General features: G+C 44.2%; 1 protein-coding gene across 1 annotated transcript in view; it reads right to left on the reverse strand.

Annotated features, from left to right (window-relative positions):
• Nucleotides 1-22,459, reverse strand: part of LOC121555472 (ubiquitin-like modifier-activating enzyme 1) — an 81,364-nt gene that overhangs the window by 52,017 nt on the left and 6,888 nt on the right. Inside the window, 9 exon segments of the mRNA XM_045213167.1 lie at nt 4,337-4,483; nt 4,812-4,909; nt 5,232-5,346; nt 5,349-5,366; nt 8,853-9,050; nt 13,132-13,266; nt 14,372-14,540; nt 15,834-15,892; nt 16,327-16,443. Of these exon segments, the coding sequence (XP_045069102.1) occupies nt 4,337-4,483; nt 4,812-4,909; nt 5,232-5,346; nt 5,349-5,366; nt 8,853-9,050; nt 13,132-13,266; nt 14,372-14,540; nt 15,834-15,892; nt 16,327-16,443 (1,056 nt within the window).

Here is a 22,459-nt window from a genome sequence, read left to right on the forward strand (position 1 = left end):
AGAATTTTAGGACCCCTTTAGGTATGAAAATAATATAGATTTTGGCCTTTAATACTAAAGCCCATAGAAACACATTGAACTACACATTCAGAAATGGCAACAAGGTTCTGAAAAACTCAAGAATATTATTTATTTGTACACAGATTTAACCCCTTTTTTGAGTAGGCACAAAACTACTTCATACGTCCATTCATTTTTTTTAAACCGGTACCGGCTACCTTCAGACGAGTCCCATGACACTTGTGGAAATTAATTTGTAGCCCAAACGGTTCGGACTCTATCAAAAAGAAGTTGGCACATCGACGGTATCGTGAGAATCACCCCTTTCCATAGTGGTCATAATAGTTTGCAAGTCAAACCGCTCGAACGCTACAGACGTTTACGGGAGAAGATCGATTTTCGGGATGTCTCATGGTCTGACAAACACCGCTCTAGCTCTGCTACCTTTCACCGCAGATGTGGAAGGGCGACATCGGCGGATTTTGATGGGCATTATTTGATGTGGAAGTGTGACACTGGCGGACGCGGTGGATTGATATCTTAAACTGACGGATTTTGATGGGGACTTTTTTGTTATGTAACACCGGTGAGTCAATCGACTCTAGGAGGTTAAAACAATTCCATATAGCTTAGTTTCAGCACAAACACCGCTAGCTAGCCTACATTTCCTCAACCAAGACCAGGCTGTCATAACACAAACTGTAGCTGATAAAACTAAATTATCTCGTAGAAACAGTTAGCTATGTTGAATCTAAACCCGGCCAACGGACATGCAAGTAGCGCATCGGCTGTGCTAGCTACCTAGCTAAAAATCAACACACGTTGCTGTTCGAGCATCCAGAACAAATTCCAAGCCCTTACATTATGACGCATAAATTCAGTACACCCTCCTCTGTCAATTAAATGTTCTATATAGCATTTTAATCCAAATTTGAGCTGACGGATCAACAGCGGCAAGTTACTTTTCAGTGTATTCCCAAAAATCAGAACCCAGTAAGCAAAAATCTTTAAAGGACGTATTTTTCCGGAGGTTAAAAATACGTATTTCTCAGGAGGTTAAATATACAATTTCCCAGTCGTTGAAAATACGTATTTTTTCGGACATTGAAAATACAGTTGAAGTCGGAGGTTTACATACACCTTAGTCAAATACATTTAAACTCAGTTTTTTCACAATTCCTGACATTTAATCCTAGAAAATATTCCCTGCCTTAGGTCAGTATATTTTAAGAATGTGAAATGTCAGAATAATAGTAGAGAGAATGATTGATTTCAGCTTTTATTTATTTCATCACATTCCCAGTGGGTCAGAAGTTTACATACACTCAATTAATATTTGGTAGCATTGCCTTTAAATTGTTTAACTTGGGTCAAACGTTTCGGGTAGCCTTCCACAAGCTTCCCACAATAAGTTGGGTGAATTTTGGCCCATTCCTCCTGACAGAGCTGGTGTAACTGAGTCAGGTTTGTAGGCCTCCTTGCTCGCACACGCTTTTTCAGTTCTGCCCACACATCTTCTATAGGATTGAGGTCAGGGCTTTGTGATGGCCACTCCAATACCTTGACTTTGTTGTCCTTAAGCCATTTTGCCACAACTTTGGAAGTATGCTTGGGGTCATTGTGCATTTGGAAGACCCATTTGCGAACAAGCTTTAACTTCCTGACTGATGTCTTGAGATGTTGCTTCAATATATCCACATAATTTTCCTTCCTCATGATGCCATCTATTTTGTGAAGTGCACCAGTCCCTCCTGCAGCAAAGCACCCCCACAGCATGATGCTGCCACCCCCGTGCTTCACGGTTGGGATGGTGTTCTCCGGCTTGCAAGCCCCCCCCTTTTTCCTCCAAACATAACGATGGTCATTATGGCCAAACAGTTCTATTTTTGTTTCATCATAACAGAGGACATTTCTCCAAAAGTACGATCTTTGTCCCCATGTGCAGTTGCAAACCGTAGTCTGGCTTTTTTATGGCGGTTTTGGAGCAGTGGCTTCTTCCCTTGCTGAGCGGCCTTTCAGGTTATGTCGATATAGGACTTGTTTTACTGTGGATATAGATACTTTTGTACCTGTTTCCTCCAGCATCTTCACAAGGTCCTTTGCTGTTGTTCTGGGATTGATTTGCACTTTTCGCACCAAAGCACGTTAATCTCTAGGAGACAGAACGCGTCTCCTTCCTGAGCGGTATGACGGCTGCGTGGTCCCATGGTGTTTATACTTGCGTACTATTGTTTGTACAGATGAACGTGGTACCTTCAGGCGTTTGAAAATTGCTCCCAAGGATGAACCTGACTTGTGGAGGTCTACAATTTTCTTTCTGAGGTCTTGGCTGATTTCTTTTCATTTTCCCATGATGTCAAGCAAAGAGGCATTGAGTTTGAAGGTAGGCCTTGAAATATATCCACAGGTACACCTCCAATTGACTCAAATGATGTCAATTAGCCTACCAGAAGCTTCTAAAGCCATGACATCATTCCGAATTTCCAAGCTGTTTAAAGGCACAGTCAACTTAGTGTATGTAAACTTCTCACCCACTGGAATTGTGATACAGTGAATTATAAGTGAAATAATCTGTCTGTAAAATTACTTGTGTCATGCACAAGTACATGTCCTAACCAACTTGCCAAAACTATAGTTTAACAAGAAATTTGTGGAGTGGTTGAAAAACAAGTTTTAATGAATGTTGAAAATACCACTTTTTTTATTTTTTATAAAACCATGTTTTAAGTGAGAAGAAGGCATTGGTCTTAAGTCAAAAACAGGAAATTCACATGAGCACCACAATGCCTACTCCACCCATAATCGACCAAGGTTTTCCAGCACACAGCGTTGACCTACAACAGTAGCTATGTTGGTCTATTGTACTTCAACACAATGTGTATGCAGGTCGCTTAGGATTCAAACCTTCCCGAACGGTCTAATTCATACTCAGAGGTGCTCCCACAATAATGGGATTTGTACCGCATACAAGTTCAACTATTGGATTCTTCCCACACCACACTAATCCCATTCCACTACCTTATCGAGCTTTTTTAAAATTATTATATGAAAACAAGTTTTGCTTTTATACTTACAAGACCATGCTTGATTGAGAAAGCTGTTTGGTACTATAGTAATGGGGTCCCTTCCTGTATTTCCTTTAACCTTTATTTTAGCAAACCATGTAATTGAGAAATATATATATTTCATAGCATATTTTTGGGGTCAGTAGGTTCACCAACATAACACCAAGTGGTGTGTTGGACAGTCAATCATCTATAGAGGCAGGGCCTCAAATTAAACACCTGCGGGTAGATTTAGGCATTGGTGGTTAAGATGTCAATTTCAGCAGTCACGTTGGCGGGTGTTCAGGGCTCCACAGTGCCAGCATTTCACCCATTTGTGGATAAAAATAGTCAAGTGTAATTGTGGTGCTCATGTGAATTTCCTTTCTTTTTGGGCTTCAGGCCAATGACTTCTCACCTAATAGGTTTTGTTTTTAATCCTATAATGAAGAAGTCGAAGCAGTATTGCTGCTGACACACTGGGTTTAACCTCCTATTTCATATCAAGCGATTGAGGATAGAACAAGAAGACAGGGAACATTCTGGCAACGAAGACATAGCACTGGACTTGTTCCCTCTCCATAACACACACACGAGTACAGACTTGTTCCCGCTCCATAATCCACAGGAGTAGACTTGTTCCCTCTCAATTATCCACACGAGTACAGACTTGTTCCCTCTCAATAATCCACACGAGTACAGACTTGTTCCCTCTCCATAATCCACAGGAGTACGGACTTGTTCCCTCTCCATAATCCACAGGAGTACAGACTTGTTCCCTCTCCATAATCCACAGGAGTACAGACTTGTTCCCTCTCCATAATCCACAGGAGTACGGACTTGTACCCTCTCCATAATCCACACGAGTACAGACTTGTTCCCTCTCAATAATCCACACGAGTACAGACTTGTTCCCTCTCCATAATCCACAGGAGTACGGACTTGTTCCCTCTCCATAATACAAACGTGCACAGGAACAGCATGGATGCCAAGAATGGAAGTTACTTGTACGTTTTTTTAAAGTGTATTTTCGACTTCCTGGAATGGCAGCTACCGGAAACACCCATTTCCACTAGCATTAACTACATTCTCCAAAAATGCTAACCATATTATTCTGGACGTCGCTAAATAACTAGCTTGCAATTATTTTATTTTTTGATTTGGAGGAAACAGCCCAGGGAAGTCAAAAATAAGAAGAACACATTCATTCATTCTTGTTCACAGGATTCTGCCTTGTGCACAAGATTGATTGATGGGATTACCACTGTGTGTGTGTGTATGTGTGTGTGTACCTGGCACCAGGGCTTGGGCAGCCTGCGGTGTTTCCTCTGGTAGCTGTGTAGAGCCTGGAAGCCCAGGTGAAGCTGTCCTGGTCGCTCAAACTTAGCAAAGTCTGTCAGAACAAACTCTGGCTCAGCCATGGAAGTGGTGAAGGATTTCTACAGAGGGGGGACGTGTGCAAGAGAGAGAAGGCGAGACGCATGTGAATTAACTCACCCTTTCTTCCGCCAAGTAATAGTGGACTATGCACCGTTGGAGATTACTTTACTGGTGAAATCACTGCACACATTCAGAGTCCCAAATGATCATGATTAGTCAGACACTGAAGTTTTGCAACCTGAACATTTGACCAGGCTTGTACCACTACGTTAAACATTGTTGTAGATGGCAGTAACTGTCTGCCACGTCACAGTAACAGAACGGTTTAATGAAAACCACCACATGCTCACCTGACACAATGACCCGAGGACAACGTGAGGTACTTACGAAGGCCACCTTCTTGGGCATCTTGACCTGAGAGACGATGCCTCCCCTGGCGTAGTCAGAGAACCCTGTGGTGTCACAGATACTGAAGGTGTATGGGCCTGGACGGAGAGAGAGAGCAAGGAGATGAGGAGAGTATTGACTTTAGAAGACTTCTTCCATTCACTCAAGAGTACTGAATAGAATACGCCCCTGATACCATGACAGTAGCCTGGTGCCAGGACTGTGAGAGACGTCTAGCTAGATCCTAGGGTCATTGTCACGGCAGTACTAAGTTATGTTGACGGAGCTATGGCTCTAACCCAAGACAGCAAAGACAGATCTGAGACCAGGCTATGACCATCCTAAGTTATGTTGATGGCGCTAACAGACAGATCTGAGACCAGGCTATGATACTAAGAACTGCTTCAGGATAGGACTCACCCAGGGTCTTGATTTCTAACGGCTTGCAGCTGTTGAGCTCAGTCATGCCCTGCACCTCAGTGAAGATCACAAAGTCTCCGCTCTCAAACCCGTGGCGAGTCTCGTCCAGACACGTCCCACCACACCTGCTGCGTCCTACGGAGTGAGAAGCAGGGATGAGATCTGCACAACACGGGGAAACCAGGAACAGAGGTTACCAGTTCCACTCAATGACAAGATGAAAAGAGATAAGAGACAGTACTAGGAAGACTGGAAACGTCACATATGATGAGTGGTCCTTCGTAGCTCAGTTGGTAGAGCGTGGCGCTTGTAACACCAGGGACGTGGTTCGACCACCCATACGTAAAAAATAGATGCGCGCATGACTGTAAGTCGCTTTGGATAAAAGCGTCTGCTAAATGACATATATTAAGTCAGTGGTTCCACAACAACTTTTCTTACCTAAACGCGGAACACATTTTGTCACTCTCAGCTAAACAAATGATTGACCCTGGAACCGTCCCAGTCTTTCGCTGAGATACAGGTTAAGTTCAGGTGTAAAGAAGCTCCTAACCAGAGGGGCTTCCAGGTATCAAACAGCAGCTGGGTAATATCTAGGGTTTAGGCCAGGGCTGGGTAATATCTAGGGTTTAGGCCAGGCCTGGGTAATATCTAGGGTTTAGGCCAGGCCTGGGTAATATCTAGGGTTTAGGCCAGGGCTGGGTAATATCTAGGGTTTAGGCCAGGGCTGGGTAATATCTAGGGTTTAGGCCAGGCCTGGGTAATATCTAGGGGTTTAGGCCAGGGCTGGGTAATATCTAGGGGTTTAGGCCAGGGCAGGGTAATATCTAGGGGTTTAGGCCAGGGCTGGGTAATATCTAGGGTTTAGGCCAGGGCTGGGTAATATCTAGGGTTTAGGCCAGGGCTGGGTAATATCTAGGGTTTAGGCCAGGGCTGGGTAATATCTAGGGTTTAGGCCAGGGCTGGGTAATATCTAGGGGTTTAGGCCAGGGCTGGGTAATATCTAGGGTTTAGGCCAGGGCTGGGTAATATCTAGGGTTTAGGCCAGGGCAGGGTAATATCTAGGGTTTAGGCCAGGGCAGGGTAATATCTAGGGTTTAGGCCAGGGCTGGGTAATATCTAGGGTTTAGGCCAGGGCTGGGTAATATCTAGGGTTTAGGCCAGGGCTGGGTAATATCTAGGGTTTAGGCCAGGGCTGGGTAATATCCAGCATCTACAGGCCAGGGCTGGGTAATATCGAGGGTTTAGGCCAGGGCTGGGTAATATCTAGGGTTTAGGCCAGGGCAGGGTAATATCTAGGGGTTTAGGCCAGGGCTGGGTAATATCTAGGGTTTAGGCCAGGGCTGGGTAATATCTAGGGTTTAGGCCAGGGCTGGGTAATATCTAGGGTTTAGGCCAGGGCTGGGTAATATCTAGGGGTTTAGGCCAGGGCTGGGTAATATCTAGGGGTTTAGGCCAGGGCTGGGTAATATCTAGGGGTTTAGGCCAGGGCTGGGTAATATCTAGGGGTTTAGGCCAGGGCTGGGTAATATCTAGGGTTTAGGCCAGGGCTGGGTAATATCTAGGGTTTAGGCCAGGCCTGGGTAATATCTAGGGTTTAGGCCAGGGCTGGGTAATATCTAGGGTTTAGGCCAGGGCTGGGTAATATCGAGGGTTTAGGCCAGGGCTGGGTAATATCTAGGGTTTAGGCCAGGGCTGGGTAATATCTAGGGTTTAGGCCAGGGGCTGGGTAATATCTAGGGTTTAGGCCAGGGCTGGGTAATATCTAGGGTTTAGGCCAGGGCTGGGTAATATCTAGGGTTTAGGCCAGGGCTGGGTAATATCTAGGGTTTAGGCCAGGGCTGGGTAATATCTAGGGGTTTAGGCCAGGGCTGGGTAATATCTAGGGTTTAGGCCAGGGGCTGGGTAATATCTAGGGTTTAGGCCAGGGCTGGGTAATATCTAGGGTTTAGGCCAGGGCTGGGTAATATCTGGGGTTTAGGCCAGGGCTGGGTAATATCGAGGGTTTAGGCCAGGGCTGGGTAATATCTAGGGTTTAGGCCAGGGCTGGGTAATATCTAGGGTTTAGGCCAGGGCTGGGTAATATCTAGGGTTTAGGCCAGGGCTGGGTAATATCTAGGGTTTAGGCCAGGGCTGGGTAATATCTAGGGTTTAGGCCAGGGGGCTGGGTAATATCTAGGGTTTAGGCCAGGGCTGGGTAATATCTAGGGTTTAGGCCAGGGCTGGGTAATATCTAGGGTTTAGGCCAGGGCTGGGTAATATCTTGGGTTTAGGCCAGGGCTGGGTAATATCGAGGGTTTAGGCCAGGGCTGGGTAATATCGAGGGTTTAGGCCAGGGCTGGGTAATATCTAGGGTTTAGGCCAGGGCTGGGTAATATCGAGGGTTTAGGCCAGGGCTGGGTAATATCTAGGGTTTAGGCCAGGGCTGGGTAATATCTAGGGGTTTAGGCCAGGGCTGGGTAATATCTAGGGTTTAGGCCAGGGCTGGGTAATATCTAGGGTTTAGGCCAGGGCTGGGTAATATCTAGGGTTTAGGCCAGGGCAGGGTAATATCTAGGGGTTTAGGCCAGGGCTGGGTAATATCTAGGGTTTAGGCCAGGGCTGGGTAATATCTAGGGGTTTAGGCCAGGGCTGGGTAATATCTAGGGGTTTAGGCCAGGGCTGGGTAATATCTAGGGTTTAGGCCAGGGCTGGGTAATATCTAGGGTTTAGGCCAGGGCTGGGTAATATCTAGGGTTTAGCCCCCCCCCCTCCCCCCTCTCTTTCCACTCATAACAACAAAGATGACAGATCACATCTCCCTCTCTGACGAGCGGATTTGAGGTTTGGTCCAATAGAATCGGTCGTATGGACACCAAAACACATTGAGACAGTATTTTACTGTAATAGAGGAGAAGGTAACTTTTCTACCAATACCCTTTCTATGTCTCAACTTCTCAAATTGCATTTAGCAGAGCGGACACTACTAAAAATGAACATCAATTCTGTTGCCAGACGACATTGCGGTACCACGTCCCGCTAGCAGCATTTTAGCCAAAGACTTTTGTGCAATAAGCATAAAATATAAAAATGTGCAATAAGCATGAAACACAATTGTTTTCCACATCTGAACAAAGTGGACAGGCTAACATGCTATTCAAACAGTTGGAGTTGGACAGAAGGGTGTGTTCATAACAATTCAACTGTTCTACTTTGTTAGCAAGCAAATATATCTAGTTAAAACGCACAAATATTATTCGCCCCCCAAATACCTACCCTCCCGTTATTGAAATGGTGAGAGGTTAGCATGTCTGCACTAACTGTAAGTTGCTCTGGATAAGAGCGTCTGCTAAATGACTAAAATGTAAATTTGTCCCTAAAATGGGGGGACTACGTACAAAAAGTGCTGTAATTTCTAAACGGTTCATCCGATATGTATGAAAAAAACCCTCTAATTAAAGCTGACAGTCTGCACTTTAACCGCATAGTCATTGTATCATTTCAAATCCAAAGTACAGGAGTATCCCAATACTTTTGGAGCCCACCGTATCAAGCTTGTAAGGTTTTCCAGAGTTAGTCCTGCCCCCCCTCTACTTTTTCCACATTTTAGTGTTACCGCCTGAATTTTAGCAGGGTACTAACCTTGGTGATCATGGAGATCATGGAAGAGAGAGGCTGCTCTCCATTGGTATCAATCACCAGCATCTCCTCTCCAAAGTCACAGAAGAGCTGTCCGAAGAGTCCCCGTGTGTCAGCGATCACCAGCTTGATGCCGTTACTGTGACAGACCTCTCCAACACTCTGCTGCTCCTCTAGGGGAGAGTTGGTCAGGACTACAACCTGCAACACACAGACATGTTAAATCACACACCATAGAGTATACACTACAGTACATAGGGTGTTCACCCATAAAAACTATTATTTCATTCAATGTTAATAAATATATATAAACTCTGTAGAGAATGGTATAGTCCAACCCTCACCACCATATATGGCTCACACACACGTTAGTTAGACTATTTAAGTCAGAGAATTTAGCATGATTAGAGTGAATAGAATGTAATTATGGCCATGGTCAAAAATCTCAATGGAACTCTGTCACTGCTCCGGCGTTACTTCGAACGTCAACTGACAAGCTATCCAGTGGCTGCAGGTTCGTGTGTGATAACAGGTTTTTTTCCCTAAATGAAATCTGCGAATACAAAACTGGGTCTATATTTATTAAATGTACAAAGCTAACAGACTGGCACACGTAGCCTACATTACAATACATACACACAAACTATCTAGGTCAAATAGGGGAGAGGCGTTGTGTCGTGAGGTGTTGCTTAATCTGTTTTTTGAAACCAGGTTTGCTGTTAATTTGAGCAATATGAGATGGAACGGAGTTCCATGCAATAATGGCTCTATATAATACTGTACGCTTTCTTGAATTTGTTCTGGATTTGTGGACTGTGAAAAGACTCCTGGTGGCATGTCTGGTTGGTAAGTGTGTGTGTCAGAGCTGTGTGTAAGTTGACTATGCAAACAATTTGGGATTCAACACAATGTTTCTTATAAAAATAAAAAGTGATTCACCGTCTCTCCTCAACTCTTAACCAAGAGAGACTGGCATGCATAGTATTTATATCAGCCCTCTGATTACAATGAAGAGCAAGACGAACTAGGCCTTTCCTTTGTAGCAATCGACCACACGACTGGACAATAATCAAGATAAGACAAAACTAGAGCCTGCAGAACTTGCTTTTCGGAGTGTGGTGTCAAAAAAAGCAGAGCATCTGTTTTACGGACAGACCTCTCCCAATCTTTACAACCATTGAATCTATATGGTTTTGACCATTAGTTTACAATCTAAGGTAACACCAAGTAATTTAGTCTCCTAAACTTGTTCAACAGCCACACCATTCATTACCAGATTCAGCTGAGGTCTAGAACTTAGGGAATGATTTGTACCAAATACAATGCTCTTAATTATAGAGATGTTCAGGACCAGTTTATTAGTGGCCACCCATTCCAAAACAGACTGCAACTCTTTGTTAAGGGTTTCAGTGACTTCATTAGCTGTGGTTGCTGATGCGTATATGGTTGAATCATCAGCATACATGGACACACATGCTTTGTTTAACCTCTACGGGATCGGTGTCCTGTATACGGGACGGTTGAGCCAACGTGCGCTAATGTGATTAGCATGACTGTTGTAAGTAACAGCAAACTTTCCAGGACATAGACATGTCTTATATGGGCAGAAAGCTTAAATTCTTGTTAATTTAACTGCACTGTCCAATTTACAGTAGCTATTACAGTGAGACGACCATGCTATTGTTTGAGGAGAGTGCACAACAACAAAAACGTATCATCACCTCTGAAGGTAAGTAATGTACTTGCATTCAGTAATCTTGCTCTGATTTGTCATCCTGAGGGTCCCAGAGATAAAATGTAGCATAGTTTTGTTTGATTAAATCAATTTTATATTCCAATGTAGGAACTGGGTTGTACAGTTTGAACCCCTGCTATCTCTGGCTCCACACCCACCCCGCCCGGCCATCTAGATCTGTGAAAGTTATTGTATAAGCTAATGATCCATCATGTATGACATTCCTGGGAGTGTGTAAACTTAAAATGTGTTTAATTTTTGTATTTTCTCTATAGTTGTATACTTGAAAATGTATCAATTGACCAATTCGGCACATTTGGGCAGACTTGATACAAAATAGTCCAGTATTGCAATGCTTCACTGGATCAATCTAAAACTTTGCACACACACTGCTGCCATCAGGTGGGCAAAATCTAAATTGCGCCTAAACCGCAATATTATATTATGGCCTTTCTCTTGCATTTCAAATATGGAACATAAAATAAATAGAAAACGCATGTTTTTTTGTTTGTGTTATCTTTTACCAGATCTAATGTTATATTCTCCTACATTAATTTCACATTTCCACAAACTTCAAAGTGTTTCCTTTCAAATTGTCTCAAGAATATGTATATCCTTGCTTCAGGTCCTGAGCTACAGGCAGTTAGATTTGGGGATGTCATTTTAGGCAAAAATTGAAAAAAAAGGGTCCGATCCTTAAGAGGTTAATGCCAGTGGCAGGTCATTGGTAAAAAATAGAAAAGAGAAGAGGGCCTAAAGAGCTGCCCTGCGGTACACCACACTTTACATGTTTGACATTAGAGAAGCTTCTATTAAAGAAAGCTTCCATTAGATAGATTGCCATATCGTGGATTCAGAGCTGAGGTTGAAAAGCCATAACACATACATTTTCTCAACAGGTTAAGGTCAATAATATCAAAAGGCTGGACTGAAATCTAACAGTACAGCTCCACAATCTTCTTATCAATTTCTCAATATGCACTCACTAACTGTAAGTCGCTCTGGATAAGAGCGTCTGCTAAATGACTCAAATGTAAAAATGAGTAGCTGCTGCCTTGGCAGGAACAATGGGGATTCTTAAAAATACAAATGGTAATTATTAATTTGAATCTCTGTTGATAAACTGGGTAAATCAAGACTAGGCCCATCCACAATTCAGGTTAGGGTTAGGGTCAGGGTTAGGGTTACAGGTGAACGCATATTCAATAGGAGTGTGTATGCATTGAGTTATTGAGGTTGATTTCATGGGGCTACAGATGACAAACAATCGGATTACAGTCAGGACTTATTTTATTGTACTGATCAACAACATTTGCATAGAAGTAGCTTATTTTATATAAATGTGTGCCCTCTTTAACCAGTAATGACGAGGCAGTCAGTTCACTGAGGCAATACATAATCTTTGGGAGAGACGTGAGAGGCCGAATAAGTGAATAAAAAAAAGATTTTGGTGGCAATCAGTTTTGAAATCAGCATATTTTGCGTTATGGTTTGCATATTATCACAAACAAAGTACTAGGGTAGTGAATTGATGTCAGCTTTTGCCGTCAGCTAGCAAGGAAAGTTAGCCTACAAAGACGTAAGCTACCGGTACCTTCTTGCATTGTAAAGCGTTCTAGCCTGTATGGGCATTGTTCTGTGAACAGGAATTAACAGTGTCAACATTTCTACATGCCGTGTCACATTATTAAAGTGTGTTAACTTCTGTGTAGCGTGAGTGGGGAGCTAGCATGATGCTGCCCAGACTCCCAGTGCAGCGTGCGTGAGTGGGGAGCTAGCATGATGCTGCCCAGACTCCCAGTGCAGCGTGCGTGAGTGGGGAGCTAGCATGATGCTGCCCAGACTCCCAGTGCAGCGTGAGTGGGGAGCTAGCATGATGCTGCCCAGACTCCCAGAGCAGCGTGAGTGGGGAGCTAGCATGATGCTGCCCAGACTCCCAGTGCAGCGTGAGTGGGGAGCTAGCATGATGCTGCCCAGACTCCCTGTGCAGCGTGAGTGGGGAGCTAGCATGATGCTGCCCAGACTCCCAGTGCAGCGTGAGTGGGGAGCTAGCATGATGCTGCCCAGACTCCCAGTGCAGCGTGAGTGGGGAGCTAGCATGATGCTGCCCAGACTTCCAGTGCAGCGTGAGTGGGGAGCTAGCATGATGCTGCCCAGACTCCCAGTGCAGCGTGAGTGGGGAGCTAGCATGATGCTGCCCAGACTCCCAGTGCAGCGTGAGTGGGGAGCTAGCATGATGCTGCCCAGACTCCCTGTGAGTTAGTGGAGTAGGCAGGGTGATCTATATTAAGGGGTGGGCTGGGCTGATTGACAGGATCCGTGGGTGATCTATATTAAGGGGTGGGCTGGGCTGATTGACAGGATCCGTGAGACACATTTGACAGAAGTCCTGAAAATAAATTCTAGAACCGACCCATTTTTCATGTTCTAGTATGCAAAAAGTACCAAAGTCGGTATACCGTGCAACACTAGTCATCAGTGAGGGCTCCAGCGTAATGTAGTTTAACTAGGTACCGGGGTTGATGGGTAATGTAGTTTATAACCTACCTGGAACTGAGTCAGGTAGTCGTCGGTGAGGGCTCCAGTGTAGGCCACTACAGGTACGTAGCTGTTGAGCTCAGCCAGGCGAGTCTGAGACACCTCCGCCCTGTTCTTCCCCAGGTCCTCTTCACGCAGGTAGAACTGGAGACAGAGAGACAGGGTTAATACAGAGATAGGTCCTCTTCACGCAGGTAGAACTGGAGACAGAGAGACAGGGTTAATACAGAGATAGGTCCTCCTCACGCAGGTAGAACTGGAGACAGAGAGACAGGGTTAATACAGAGATAGGTCCTCCTCACGCAGGTAGAACTGGAGACAGAGAGACAGGGTTAATACAGAGATAGGTCCTCCTTACACAGGTAGAACTGGAGACAGAGAGACAGGGTTAATACAGAGATAGGTCCTCTTCACGCAGGTAGAACCGGAGACAGAGAGACAGGGTTAATACAGAGATAGGTCCTCTTCACGCAGGTAGAACTGGAGACAGAGAGACAGGGTTAATACAGAGATAGGTCCTCTTCACGCAGGTAGAACTGGAGACAGAGAGACAGGGTTAATACAGAGATAGGTCCTCCTTACACAGGTAGAACTGGAGACAGAGAGACAGGGTTAATACAGAGATAGGTCCTCCTTACACAGGTAGAACTGGAGACAGAGAGACAGGGTTAATACAGAGATAGGTCCTCTTCACGCAGGTAGAACTGGAGACAGAGAGACAGGGTTAATACAGAGATAGGTCCTCTTCACGCAGGTAGAACTGGAGACAGAGAGACAGGGTTAATACAGAGATAGGTCCTCTTCACGCAGGTAGAACTGGAGACAGAGAGACAGGGTTAATACAGAGATAGGTCCTCTTCACGCAGGTAGAACCGGAGACAGAGAGACAGGGTTAATACAGAGATAGGTCCTCTTCACGCAGGTAGAACTGGAGACAGAGAGACAGGGTTAATACAGAGATAGGTCCTCCTTACACAGGTAGAACTGGAGACAGAGAGACAGGGTTAATACAGAGATAGGTCCTCCTCACGCAGGTAGAACTGGAGACAGAGAGACAGGGTTAATACAGAGATAGGTCCTCTTCACGCAGGTAGAACTGGAGACAGAGAGACAGGGTTAATACAGAGATAGGTCCTCCTTACACAGGTAGAACTAAATGGAACTAAAAACATGTTCCGATCAATATCACTATCAATATCATCTTGACCTGAGCATGCCCAAAGATAAGCTCCGCAGACACACCATGTACCTGTGAGGAGAGGTCTCTCCACTCAGCCTGTCCCTGGTCGTGCAGGGTAACACTCTTGACTCCACCCAGGATGACATTCTTAGCGATCTCCACTCCAAGCCCTCTCAGCCCTGAGACCAGGACATTGGAGCTCTGCATGCGCTTCATAGCATCATGGCCCAACACGTAGCTACGGAGGAGAGAATACAGGCTTTATAAGACTACATAGCACCTTTATAACACTATGTCAGCCCCCGCAGCCCTGAGACCAGGACACTGGAGCTCTGCATGCGCTTCAACAAAACACTTGGCTTAGAGCTGTCTGGAGTACAGGCCTTCATGGCTTAGAGCTGTCTGGAGTACAGGCCTTCATGGCTTACAGCTGTCTGGAGTACAGGCCTTCATGGCTTACAGCTGTCTGGAGTACAGGCCTTCATGGCTTACAGCTGTCTGGAGTACAGGCCTTCATGGCTTACAGCTGTCTGGAGTACAGGCCTTCATGGCTTACAGCTGTCTGGAGTACAGGCCTTCATGGCTTAGAGCTGTCTGGAGTACAGGCCTTCATGGCTTAGAGCTGTCTGGAGTACAGGCCTTCATGGCTTAGAGCTGTCTGGAGTACAGGCCTTCATGGCTTACAGCTGTCTGGAGTACAGGCCTTCATGGCTTACAGCTGTCTGGAGTACAGGCCTTCATGGCTTACAGCTGTCTGGAGTACAGGCCTTCATGGCTTAGAGCTGTCTGGAGTACAGGCCTTCATGGCTTAGAGCTGTCTGGAGTACAGGCCTTCATGGCTTACAGCTGTCTGGAGTACAGGCCTTCATGGCTTAGAGCTGTCTGGAGTACAGGCCTTCATGGCTTACAGCTGTCTGGAGTACAGGCCTTCATGGCTTACAGCTGTCTGGAGTACAGGCCTTCATGGCTTACAGCTGTCTGGAGTACAGGCCTTCATGGCTTAGAGCTGTCTGGAGTACAGGCCTTCATGGCTTAGAGCTGTCTGGAGTACAGGCCTTCATGGCTTACAGCTGTCTGGAGTACAGGCCTTCATGGCTTACAGCTGTCTGGAGTACAGGCCTTCATGGCTTAGAGCTGTCTGGAGTACAGGCCTTCATGGCTTACAGCTGTCTGGAGTACAGGCCTTCATGGCTTAGAGCTGTCTGGAGTACAGGCCTTCATGGCTTAGAGCTGTCTGGAGTACAGGCCTTCATGGCTTAGAGCTGTCTGGAGTACAGGCCTTCATGGCTTAGAGCTGTCTGGAGTACAGGCCTTCATGGCTTAGAGCTGTCTGGAGTACAGGCCTTCACGGCTTAGAGCTGTCTGGAGTACAGGCCTTCATGGCTTAGAGCTGTCTGGAGTACAGGCCTTCATGGCTTAGAGCTGTCTGGAGTACAGGCCTTCATGGCTTAGAGCTGTCTGGAGTACAGGCCTTCACGGCTTAGAGCTGTCTGGAGTACAGGCCTTCATGCGGTATAGATATGGTACTTACAGCTGTCTGGAGTACAGGCCTTCATCGATCTCAGCATCATTGCTATTCTTAGCCATGCCCTGGAGAGAACAAAACACGAGTGAAAACCAGTCAAACTAACCCAGCAGTGTGTGTGAGAGAGTTCAGTTCTGACAGAGTTGGAGGAGCAGAGTGTGTGTGTACGTACGTTGGCGGGTCTGTGAGACAGTTCAGTTCTGACAGAGTTGGAGGAGCAGAGTGTGTGTGTACGTACGTTGGCGGGTCTGTGAGAGAGTTCAGTTCTGACAGAGTTAGAGGAGCAGAGTGTGTGTGTACGTACGTTGGCGGGTGTGTGCGACAGTTCAGTTCTGACAGTTAGAGGAGCAGAGTGTGTGTGTACGTGACGTTGGCGGGTCTGTGAGACAGTTCAGTTCTGACAGAGTTGGAGGAGCAGAGTGTGTGTGTACGTACGTTGGCGGGTGTGTGCGACAGTTCAGTTCTGACAGTTAGAGGAGCAGAGTGTGTGTGTACGTACGTTGGCGGGTCTGTGAGACAGTTCAGTTCTGACAGAGTTAGAGGAGGAGCAATGGGATCCCGTCTTCGTCTCTGAGTCTGACACGCGACGCTTCTTGGACAGCGGCGAGCTGGACATCTGAAACACACACAATTATTAAGTTGACAACCTAACACACCGACATACACACAGTTAGTCTGACAACATACCCAGTACCCGCCCCCTTTTTGGAAGCGAACAACTATTTCATCCCTTCGCTATATCGGCATCGACCAGGTCACCCTCCCTAGGAGAGGGGGTGACCTTGACAATTTGTTAAAAGGAGAGGCTGCAAGGCATTCCTTCGCAGTGCTTAAGGAGTCACTACAGACCCGGGTTCGATCCCAGGCTGTGTCACATCCGGCCGTGACCACGAGTCCCATAGAGCGCCGCACAATTGGCCCAGCGTTGTCCAGTTTAGGGGAGGGTTTGGCTGGGGGGGCTTTACTTGGCTCATCGCACTCTAGCGACTCCTTGTGGCGTGGCGGGCTGGGCGCCTGCAGGCTGACCTCGGTCGTCAGGTGAACGGTGTTTCCTCCGACACATTGGTGCGGCTGGCTTCCTGGTTAAGCAGGCGGGTGTTAAGAAGCGCGGTTTGGCGGGTCATGTTTCGGAGGACACAACTCTACCTCCGCCTCTCCCGAGCCCGTTGGGGAGTCGCAGCGATGAGACAAGATCGCAATTGGAGATCATGAAATTGGGGAGAAAAAGGGGGGTAAAACACTATATATATATTTAAAAAATACATACAAAAAAACGAGGCCATCTGGATCTTTAATTTAAAGACCCTTGCACCCTTCGGTCTCAACGTAGACTTTAATCTGAAGCCATTCTTGTGATTTTGCTATTCATTTTAAATGTTAGTAGGCCTGTGTAGCCAAGTTGTATCTATGATCGTATGTGTAATATATATATATATATACATTTTTTTTTATTTCACCTTTATTTAACCGGGTAAGCCAGTTGAGAACAAGTTCTCATTTACAACTGCGACCTGGCCAAGATAAAGCAAAGCAGTGCGATAAAAACAAAACAGAGTTACATATGGGGTAAAAAACAAAGTCAAAAATACAACAGAAAATATATATACAGTGTGTGCAAATGTAGCAAGTTATGGAGGTAAGGCAATAAATAGGCTATAGTGCAAAATAATTACAATAGTATTAACACTGGAGTGATAGATGTGCAAGAGATTATGTGCAAATAGAGATACTGGGGTGCAAAAGAGCAAAATAAATAACAATATAGGGATGAGGTAGTTGTATATGTCATTATACCCTGGTGAAGACAGCTTGACTGTTGAATCGTTGGTTATTCAACTATTGTATCTGAGCATCTAGACCAGGGTTCTTCAATTCCGGTCCTGGAGGGCCGAAACACTTGTGTTTTATTTCTACCTGGTAGTTAATTGCACTCACCTGGTGTCCCAGGTCTGAATTAGCCCCTGATTAGAAGGAGAGGATGAAAAACAGGTGTTTCGGCCCCCTCCAGGACCGGAATTGAAGAACCCTGTCCTAGAGTGAGGCTCTCCTTTTCTGTCTGACAACATAAAAACACACAGCTGAACTGGTAGAACAACTGACAGTGGTCCTAATATAGCGCCTTGCAAAAGTATTCACCCCTCTTGGCATTTTTTCTATTTTGTTGCATTACAACCTGTATTTTAAATTGGATTTTTGGGGGATTTCATGTAATGGACATACATAAAAGTCCAAATTGGTGAAGTGAAAAAAATATATAAACGGAAAAGTGGTGCATGCATATGTATTCACCCCCTTTGCTATGAAGCCCCTAAATAAGATCTGGTGCAACCAATTACCTTCAGAAGTCACATAATTAGTTAAAAAAAAGTCCACCTGTGTGCAATCTAAGTGTCACATGATCTCAGTATATATACACCTGTTCTGAAAGGCCCCAGAGTCTGCAGCACCACTAAGCAAGGGGCACCACCAAGCAAGCGGCACCATGAAGACCAAGGAGCTCTCCAAACAGGTCAGGGACAAAGTTGTGGAGAAGTACAGATCAGGGTTGGGTTATAAAAAAATATCAGAAACGTTCAACATCCCACGGAGCACCATTAAATCCATTATTTAAAAAATGGAAAGAATATGGCACCACAACAAACCAAGGACCCACCCCAATCTTCAGTAGGTTGTGTCAGGAGAGCTGTCCAGTGCTGAAGTATATTAGTCTACAGACTCCTACGGTGGATTGTGAAAGTACATTTGACATTTTAGTCATTTAGCAGACGCTCTTATCCAGAGCCACTTACAGTTAGTGAGTGCATGCATTGACATACTGGTCCCCCGTGGGAATCGAACCCACAACCCTGGCGTTGCAAGCGCCATGCTCTACCAACTGAGCTACACAGGACTACTATAAGGAAGGCCCACTCCATCTCTACTGGTATTGTTTATTATACTATAAGGAAGGCCCACTCCATCTCTACTGGTATTGTTTATTATACTATAAGGAAGGCCCACTCCATCTCTACTGGTATTGTTTATTATACTATGAGGAAGGCCCACTCCATCTCTACTGGTATTGTTTATTATACTATGAGGAAGGCCCACTCCATCTCTACTGGTATTGTTTATTATACTATAAGGAAGGCCCACTCCATCTCTACTGGTATTGTTTATTATACTATAAGGAAGGCCCACTCCATCTCTACTGGTATTGTTTATTATACTATAAGGAAGGCCCACTCCATCTCTACTGGTATTGTTTATTATACTATAAGGAAGGCCCACTCCATCTCTACTGGTATTGTTTATTATACTATAAGGAAGGCCCACTCCATCTCTACTGGTATTGTTTATTATACTATAAGGAAGGCCCACTCCATCTCTACTGGTATTGTTTATTATACTATAAGGAAGGCCCACTCCATCTCTACTGGTATTGTTTATTATACTATAAGGAAGGCCCACTCCATCTCTACTGGTATTGTTTATTATACTATAAGGAAGGCCCACTCCATCTCTACTGGTATTGTTTATTATACTATAAGGAAGGCCCACTCCATCTCTACTGGTATTGTTTATTATACTATAAGGAAGGCCCACTCCATCTCTACTGGTATTGTTTATTATACTATAAGGAAGGCCCACTCCATCTCTACTGGTATTGTTTATTATACTATGAGGAAGGCCCACTCCATCTCTACTGGTATTGTTTATTATACTATGAGGAAGGCCCACTCCATCTCTACTGGTATTGTTTATTATACTATGAGGAAGGCCCACTCCATCTCTACTGGTATTGTTTATTATACTATAAGGAAGGCCCACTCCATCTCTACTGGTATTGTTTATTATACTATAAGGAAGGCCCACTCCATCTCTACTGGTATTGTTTATTATACTATAAGGAAGGCCCACTCCATCTCTACTGGTATTGTTTATTATACTATAAGGAAGGCCCACTCCATCTCTACTGGTATTGTTTATTATACTATAAGGAAGGCCCACTCCATCTCTACTGGTATTGTTTATTATAGTATAAGGAAGGCCCACTCCATCTCTACTGGTATTGTTTATTATAGTATAAGGAAGGCCCACTCCATCTCTACTGGTATTGTTTATTATACTATAAGGAAGGCCCACTCCATCTCTACTGGTATTGTTTATTATACTATAAGGAAGGCCCACTCCATCTCTACTGGTATTGTTTATTATACTATAAGGAAGGCCCACTCCATCTCTACTGGTATTGTTTATTATACTATAAGGAAGGCCCACTCCATCTCTACTGGTATTGTTTATTATACTATAAGGAAGGCCCACTCCATCTCTACTGGTATTGTTTATTATACTATAAGGAAGGCCCACTCCATCTCTACTGGTATTGTTTATTATACTATAAGGAAGGCCCACTCCATCTCTACTGGTATTGTTTATTATACTATAAGGAAGGCCCACTCCATCTCTACTGGTATTGTTTATTATACTATAAGGAAGGCCCACTCCATCTCTACTGGTATTGTTTATTATACTATAAGGAAGGCCCACTCCATCTCTACTGGTATTGTTTATTATAGTATAAGGAAGGCCCACTCCATCTCTACTGGTATTGTTTATTATACTATAAGGAAGGCCCACTCCATCTCTACTGGTATTGTTTATTATACTATAAGGAAGGCCCACTCCATCTCTACTGGTATTGTTTATTATACTATAAGGAAGGCCCACTCCATCTCTACTGGTATTGTTTATTATACTATAAGGAAGGCCCACTCCATCTCTACTGGTATTGTTTATTATACTATAAGGAAGGCCCACTCCATCTCTACTGGTATTGTTTATTATACTATAAGGAAGGCCCACTCCATCTCTACTGGTATTGTTTATTATACTATAAGGAAGGCCCACTCCATCTCTACTGGTATTGTTTATTATACTATAAGGAAGGCCCACTCCATCTCTACTGGTATTGTTTATTATACTATAAGGAAGGCCCACTCCATCTCTACTGGTATTGTTTATTATACTATAAGGAAGGCCCACTCCATCTCTACTGGTATTGTTTATTATACTATAAGGAAGGCCCACTCCATCTCTCTACTGGTATTGTTTATTATACTATAAGGAAGGCCCACTCCATCTCTACTGGTATTGTTTATTATACTATAAGGAAGGCCCACTCCATCTCTACTGGTATTGTTTATTATACTATAAGGAAGGCCCACTCCATCTCTACTGGTATTGTTTATTATACTATAAGGAAGGCCCACTCCATCTCTACTGGTATTGTTTATTATACTATAAGGAAGGCCCACTCCATCTCTACTGGTATTGTTTATTATACTATAAGGAAGGCCCACTCCATCTCTACTGGTATTGTTTATTATACTATAAGGAAGGCCCACTCCATCTCTACTGGTATTGTTTATTATACTATAAGGAAGGCCCACTCCATCTCTACTGGTATTGTTTATTATACTATAAGGAAGGCCCACTCCATCTCTACTGGTATTGTTTATTATACTATAAGGAAGGCCCACTCCATCTCTACTGGTATTGTTTATTATACTATAAGGAAGGCCCACTCCATCTCTACTGGTATTGTTTATTATACTATAAGGAAGGCCCACTCCATCTCTACTGGTATTGTTTATTATACTATAAGGAAGGCCCACTCCATCTCTACTGGTATTGTTTATTATACTATAAGGAAGGCCCACTCCATCTCTACTGGTATTGTTTATTATACTATAAGGAAGGCCCACTCCATCTCTACTGGTATTGTTTATTATACTATAAGGAAGGCCCACTCCATCTCTACTGGTATTGTTTATTATACTATAAGGAAGGCCCACTCATCTCTACTGGTATTGTTTATTATACTATAAGGAAGGCCCACTCCATCTCTACTGGTATTGTTTATTATACTATAAGGAAGGCCCACTCCATCTCTACTGGTATTGTTTATTATACTATAAGGAAGGCCCACTCCATCTCTACTGGTATTGTTTATTATACTATAAGGAAGGCCCACTCCATCTCTACTGGTATTGTTTATTATACTATAAGGAAGGCCCACTCCATCTCTACTGGTATTGTTTATTATACTATAAGGAAGGCCCACTCCATCTCTACTGGTATTGTTTATTATACTATAAGGAAGGCCCACTCCATCTCTACTGGTATTGTTTATTATACTATAAGGAAGGCCCACTCCATCTCTACTGGTATTGTTTATTATACTATAAGGAAGGCCCACTCCATCTCTACTGGTATTGTTTATTATACTATAAGGAAGGCCCACTCCATCTCTACTGGTATTGTTTATTATAGTATAAGGAAGGCCCACTCCATCTCTACTGGTATTGTTTATTATACTATAAGGAAGGCCCACTCCATCTCTACTGGTATTGTTTATTATACTATAAGGAAGGCCCACTCCATCTCTACTGGTATTGTTTATTATACTATAAGGAAGGCCCACTCCATCTCTACTGGTATTGTTTATTATACTATAAGGAAGGCCCACTCCATCTCTACTGGTATTGTTTATTATACTATAAGGAAGGCCCACTCCATCTCTACTGGTATTGTTTATTATACTATAAGGAAGGCCCACTCCATCTCTACTGGTATTGTTTATTATACTA

This window comes from Coregonus clupeaformis, unplaced genomic scaffold, assembly GCF_020615455.1.
Source record: "Coregonus clupeaformis isolate EN_2021a unplaced genomic scaffold, ASM2061545v1 scaf0084, whole genome shotgun sequence".
Classification (NCBI taxonomy): Eukaryota; Metazoa; Chordata; class Actinopteri; order Salmoniformes; family Salmonidae; genus Coregonus; species Coregonus clupeaformis.